General features: G+C 37.2%; 1 protein-coding gene across 1 annotated transcript; it reads right to left on the bottom strand.

The window, feature by feature from the left end:
- Nucleotides 1-5357: 5357 nt before the first annotated feature.
- LOC149243170 (F-box/kelch-repeat protein At2g44130-like) lies at nt 5358-6401 on the bottom strand. The gene has a single exon (XM_089371142.1). The coding sequence runs from the start codon at nt 6399-6401 to the stop codon at nt 5358-5360; it is 1044 nt and encodes a 347-aa protein (XP_089227268.1).
- Between the last annotated feature and the right edge of the window lie 712 nt (nt 6402-7113).

Raw genomic sequence — 7113 nt, 5'->3', positions numbered from 1 at the left:
ACTAGGATGATTGAAATACACCATGTGGTATGGGTTTTCTATATTAAAACCCACTTTCACCTTAGGAAATAATTTAGAGAACCACTATTCCTAAATTATTTCTATCTAATTAATTATTTCTTTTCTAGTCTTTTACTGTTTTTGTTGCTTTTGTTTCCTTGGCTTGTGAGAGTGGTGTTTTACCTATTTTATTGAATGACCACTGGCTTTTTGATTTGTTTTAGCTTTTATAAGTGTTGTTTTAAATTTTGCATTACCTTTCCTAAGTGTCGCATGCATAACCCAATTTTTCCACTAACGATCGTCGTTGCGATGACTCTCCCCATAAGCTTTGTTGTTCTTTTGTTTGACTGATTCCTACACTTTTTTTAATTGCATGCATCATCATTCACTCAGATCTGCACCAACCTTCACTAACACATTCAGATTTTCTCATTTTCATGTTGCCCTTGGGCAGATATGGGCTGCCTTAGCCTGAATATAGCTCTTCTCAGCATGAACTGCACATTTCTAGATATCAAGGCTCTACCTTGGTTCAAGGAATTGAATAGAGGATGCGAGTGACTGACTCCAACTGTGCACTGCGTAGTTGTAGGAGCCAGTCCCAAAGTATTTCCCATTGGGATTGCACAACGCATAGTCCCAACAACCATCAAAGCCAAACAAAACTGCACATTGCACAATTCCAGTCATCAGTAAGCCACACTGGACTACGCATTGAGCAGTTCTAGTCATCATCACCTCTCACTAGAAGTTGGGACTTCGGAATGCACAGATTTGGTTGACAGTCCCTCACCTTTGAAACACATAATTGTGCAATCTTGGACAACAATTTCTGATTTTGTTGCATGGTCTGTCTTAAAGTTCCTTCTATTTCAAGCTAACATTTGATGAGTGTCCTCTCTATCTCTAGGTACAACAGTTGTTGAGCAGCTTTTGATCAGTACAGGTAACATGGCTTCCAAGAGAGTTGGATCAAAGGATACTATACAGAGCAACACTGGAGATGTAGTTGAACAAGTGTCAATGAACTTGGCAGTATATGCAGACACACAATTGTTCATAGAGAAGTACATGAAGATAACATGGCAAGAAATTAAGGATATCTTCGTAGGCAGCTTCAAGGAAGATCTAGAAGATCGACAGGTTTATGTCAACATCCACAAGTCAGGCTTGTATAATGTTGCATGCAGGTACCCCGCCTTCCCATTAGCGGACATCATTCACTAAATTGTCTCACATACTGATCCCGAGACGATGACATAGATAAGTTCCAGTGGAACATAGCTTGCTACCTTGAGGATGGAAAACTATCATCAAATGTATCACTTACCACTACCGATGAACCGCATGGATGCACCTTCTACACCCCCAACAACAATGTGAACCCTAGATACATCATGAGGTGTTGGGTAAAAGAGCCATTGAAGTTCAGGTTCACACCCAATCAGGTCTACAAGACTAAGTCACTCAGGAAGGCCTACCAACTCTTTATCTTCTTTGCATGTCACGTGTATGGGCAAGAGTGCACAAAGACCTTTCCACAGAATTAGGTGGTTGTGTTGGATTAGTTTGAAAATGAAGGAAGACCATTCAATTGGTCAGATATGTTGGGTATTCAGCTTAAAGTGCATGTGACTAATGCCCATAATCCACCCAACAATGAGCAAGTGAGATTCTATATGTCCGCGTACCTACTTGATGCAATCTGTGCCCAGCATTGGTTTCCTCACATGGGTTGGACATGGAAACCATTAGAGAATATTGTGAACATTTATTGTAATTTTCTTTCTGAGTGCAGTTACTGAGGAGTCATGACAAGGCTATCTGACCATTTCATCATCCCATTCTACAAGTTGATCTTTAAGCATGATCCACCTTGGATGTCCCAAGAATCGATGCATGCATTGCTTAACATTGCGGATTAATATGCCTCACCTAGTGGCACCTTCATCAGGATGTTTGGTAGAGAGAAGCCTCTGCATGTGCTACCAAGGTTTGTCATGGATAAGTTGGTCATGCAAGAAGTTGCATATAACATCTCCATAGAGTTATGAACAGGATTTCACAAGAGGAAGAAAGCACCATGGCCTACTCCTCCTTTGTGGATTGGATTGTATGAGATCTAGAGATTGAAGGATGCGGATGTCAAGGCCAAGGACTTAGAGAAGTTTGAATTTGGCACCAAGGATTCAATTCGTATGATACCCACTGCATATGCAAGAACCATTGTGAGAAGGTGTATTATCCATGGATCCACGGGGCATGCCATTGTGCAGAGGAGGACCCTTGGAGGTATTGTTACAACTCCTCTAAGCTCAATGAACAAGGCAACATGGCTATAGAATAGAAAGCTACTCTGCAGGCAGCAGTACCACAGGAAGAAGCAACAACAACATCAGTGAGCAACAAACGACACTAAGATTAGTGAGGGTGAGCAAAGCTACAAGTTCATAGAAGATCCTCTCATTGAGAAAGTAGCTTTGGAAATAGAGGTGAAGAGGCAACATCTCATAACCCCTCAGTCTCTGCCACCTCCAGAATCAGAACCATTCTTGAGCGAGCAAGGAGAGATTGTTCTCATTGGTGATGATCTGGTGATGGATGTGTACAATATGTAATTTGATGAGTCACAACAAAGGATTGTACAAGCACGGAGAAAGAATCTACTGGATGATTGCTCGTCACCTGAACATATAGAAGAAAGGGTGATTGTGTCAGATGTTAGAAGACATCAAACTGCCATGGTCGATGCCTCTAACGCTTATGCAGAGGCCACGTGTTCAACTCTCAAGTTATTGTTAGCAAATAATGATCAAAAGAGAACAAAACAATCCACAGGATCCGCTATGGTAGAGAAGAGAAAAGATATACTTGCTAAAGTATCCACTCTTGAGACCACCGTGCGGAAATTGTATGATATATTTGTCACCGTTCACGAGGCGGTTGTCCATCTATATGGTTTTCGGTAGCAGTGCATGAATATTGCCCAAACTCTCAAAGACATCCACCCTGCTATTATGCATGTACAAGAATGGACAATGAGGTATAAGGGAACCCCGCTTTACTTTTAGAAGATAATGAAGCCGCAGGCAGAGCTTGACAAAGCACAGATTTGGATGTTGATCTGGAACTATGAGCATCTCCCTCCACTCATCACTAGCATTAAGATTTCCTATGCATGGTTTTTCAAGAGTTTGGATGTCATAGTGAGGACACATAGGATCCCTTCAATCAGATCCCTCACTCAAGTCATTAATAAGAACCAAGTCCTGCTGGAGGTTGACAGGTACATGGAGCAGTTGATGTGAGAGGCCACCAACGATGACTTGCAACTGAGTGCAGAAAACATGTAGAATTACATTGGTGGTCCAGCCACACTCAGGAAAATGTTGCACATGCTTGAAGATGAGTTGGACAAAGGTTTCAAAACCATATACTGGGAAGCCATGGAGGCAAGAGTCCATTTCCAAAAATACATCACCAAATAGTACAGGGACACAACGTAAATGCCCTTCCTTTTTACTAGATTACTAGTAAGTAAAATTAGTATAAGAAATTTGTTTATTAAAATAATTTTTTATCTAGAATTTGAAGATATATGTTTGTTATAAAAAAAATTGATATTAAAATGAAAATGTTGAAGGTATTGAAATAATAATTAGCCTAACTATTCATTGATGGTTTAAGTATTTTATTTAAAAAAATAATTGGAATTAATGAATTAGAAATTGAAAACTTGGCTTATTTAAAAAATTAATTACAAATGTGAATTAGACATGTGCATTTTCTTTTGTGAGAGATCTTGTTGTTGTCCTTTGCATTTCAAACAACAACCAAAAAACAACCATCGATCATTGGTTACTATTCCATGCACACTCCATCTCATTTATAGCATCTTCTATATTTCACATAATATTTGTTATTTATTCCACTTTTGAAAAAGCTAATGCTAAACTAAAGTTTTTTTCAAAGTGTAACTATTATGTATATGCCTAATGTTATAATTGAAAAATGGAATTTTCCAAATCTTTTCACATTTGGCTATTTGTGATTCATATGCAATCAAAGAATTTGCTGATGCACTTTATCTGTTATGCACTTTATCTGTTTGTGAAATTTTACTCTGAAAATTTGTTGATGAGAAGTGTTACTTTCTAGCTATATGACCTTACATGGGTATTATTGCTAAAGGCGTTATTCTCCTTATTTGGACAAACATAAATGCCTTTCCTTTTTACATGATAACTAGAAATTTATTATAAGAAATTTGTTTATTAAAATCATTTTTTATCTAGAATTTCAAGAAAAACGTTTATTAAAAAAAATGATATTAAAATGAAAACTAGACATGTGCATTTTCTTTTTTGAGAGATCTTTTTATTTTCCTTTGCATCTCAAACAATAACCATCCATCATCGATTAGAATTCAATGTAGAATCTCTAATTTATAGCATCTTCTATATTTCATATAATATTAGTTATTTATTCCTTCTTTGAAAAAATAGATAGGAAATTGATTTTTTTTTTCAAAATATAACTATTATGTATATGTCCAATATTATTATTTAAAACTAGAATTTTCCAAATCTTCTCTTATTGGGCTATTTATGATTAAAAATATGGGAAGAATAAACTAATATATTTTAGATTCTAAAATATTTGAATATATATATATATATATATATATATATATATATATATATAAATATAAAAACAATGTGTATATATTTTATGATTCAAATTTATATGCAATCAAAGAATTTTATGCACTCTATTTGTTTGTGAAATAATAAGAACTTTCTTAGGCACTTATTTGTTTGTGAAATAATAGGGTTTGAGAGAGTGAGAGTGAGATAGGGAGGCGATGAGGGAGACAGAGTGAGAGACAGGGATGGAGGAAGAGAAGTTAAGATGGAGGGGCAAAGATAGGGGATGAAAGATATAAAGAGTGATGGAGGGGGATAAGCATGGGATATAAAAAAACATAATATTTAGGCTAGAGAAAGACAAAGATAGAGAGAGAGAGTAAGGTTGAGGGGGAGGCTGGAGAAAGAGATAGAAGTTAAGGGGAGACAGTAGTATGGTGGTAGCCAGAGAGGAGGATTGAAGTAGATATGAGAAGATGGAGAGAGAAAGGGTGAGTGGGAGAGATATAAATTAAATTCTATATTACACTAAAACTTAAAAAGAAACAGATTCAAACATTAAAAATGATTAAACCAACTTTTAAAATTGTATACAGAATTTTTTAACCAACAAAAAAACTGGAAAAAAAAAACATTTCCTGTATAAACAACGAGAACTAATAACTAAAATAGAATTGAACACAACACAATGATTAAGTTGGGCGTGCATCAAATCTCCACGGTTGCTGCAGATAGGATCGTGCCCTCAAAGCCCTCCCCACCATAACCGTGAAGTTCCATCAACTGCCTGGTTGACATATTGAATAGATAAGATATATGTTTTTCTGGGAAGCGAGGCAGTCGTTCTCCCACTCCGCTTACAAAAAATTGGTCACGCCACTGTGTACCGCACGTAAAGAAGAAGCCAATATCGTGGGGAATGGGAAGAGTAGATACAACACTCCAAATGTCCTTCCCCACATCATACTTCTCCACCTGTTCGTGTTCGGTGAACACGTACAACTCCCCCCCACCAGAAGAAGAAGAAATGACACAACTTCTCCACAGTTCTCCCCTGAAATGTGCCCTTCTCCACGTTCCCTCACAAGGATCGAAAACTTCTGCACTTTGCCCTTCGTCGTCTAACACCATGAACTTACCTTCCACCAACCCACCGCGGCTTCCCTGCCCGTGCGCTTCGATCATAGGACGCAATATTTCCCACTTGTCTTTCTCCACGTCATATGCTTCTGCAGAGGCAAGAGGGTTGTCACGCTCGTCGATCCCGCCAGCCACGTAGACAAGTCCGGTGGAAAAAGAGACAGAGCACGCAAAGAATGCTCGAGCTGTCGGCATGTCAGCTCCACGACGCCATCTCGCAGACTCAAAGTCGTAAATATAAACACTCTTCATCGAAGTTGCTGGTCTGGACGGCTGGAATCCGCCTATGAGAAGTAGCTTGCGATTCACAGCAACGCAGTGACAGCATATTGGTATTTCAGTATTAGGGGGATCATCGATTGGAGGTAGTCTTTCCCAGGTGCCCTTCACAGGGTCGTATACCGTTACTACGAGTAGGTCCGGACTCCTGATTTCTCTTTGAACGAAGCAAAGCAGATGCTGGCTCGTCCCACATTTCTTCCTGTCGCCATAGAAAGTAGGGCTACTGAGTATAGCCTCCCAGCTTTTGCACACAGTTTTCAGCGTATCGTGTGATTGGTAAGGCATTTTAAGCAAACACTTTCGAACTACATCCTCCGGAATAACCTCCATTACGACACTTTAAACACCAATTTGCTGATCGATCGAGTTTGCCCAGAGTTTTACTACATATAAAGAAATAAGCCAGAGTTTTACTACATATAAAGAAATAAGCAAGAAAGTGAACCACGGTAACTCAAAACAGAAAAGTGCAGTTAAATATATAGTGGAGATGTGGGAAACCTAATTTCAAGCCGACAAGAAACGGAGTTCCTTATGTTTATTCATAAACCACATTAAATGTTATTTATTAGTAATATGAAAAATATATAATTTTTTAATTCACAATATAAAGAAACATTTAATATTAGTAAATACTTTTACACGGCAATGTTTTATGTAAACTCCTCTTGGGGAATAATATATATTAAAAGCTACGTATTCATATTATGATAAATATATAATTTTTAATTCATAATATAATGAAGTATTTAATATAAATTTGATATGTCAATACTTTTACATCTCAATGTTTTATGTAAAAGATAATGACCTCCACACGAGCATGGATGACCTTTATGGGGGAAAATTATATACATATGTGGGGCATGAAATGGGTTTAGTTAGTTTTGCAATTTAAAGTGTTTAAATGAATTAAGTATTTCATTTTATTACAACATATTTTTTATTATACCTTTAACTCATTCAATGTTAATTCATTATCAACTTTTTATATTTAAAGTATTTAATTTGAGGTTTTGTATTTTAATTATGGCTATTAATT

The sequence above is a fragment of the Pinus tabuliformis genome, chromosome 8, assembly GCF_031772625.1.
Source record: "Pinus tabuliformis cultivar Carrire ecotype Pingquan chromosome 8, CPIR1, whole genome shotgun sequence".
Classification (NCBI taxonomy): Eukaryota; Viridiplantae; Streptophyta; class Pinopsida; order Pinales; family Pinaceae; genus Pinus; species Pinus tabuliformis.
Note: the sequence above shows the minus strand (reverse complement) of the source record. Positions and strands in the feature narration are given on the sequence as shown.

Excerpts from the sequence above, each read along its gene's own strand:
- LOC149243170 (XM_089371142.1), bottom strand. The coding sequence starts at position 6,401 with ATGGAGGTTATTCCGGAGGATGTAGTTCGAAAGTGTTTGCTTAAAATG.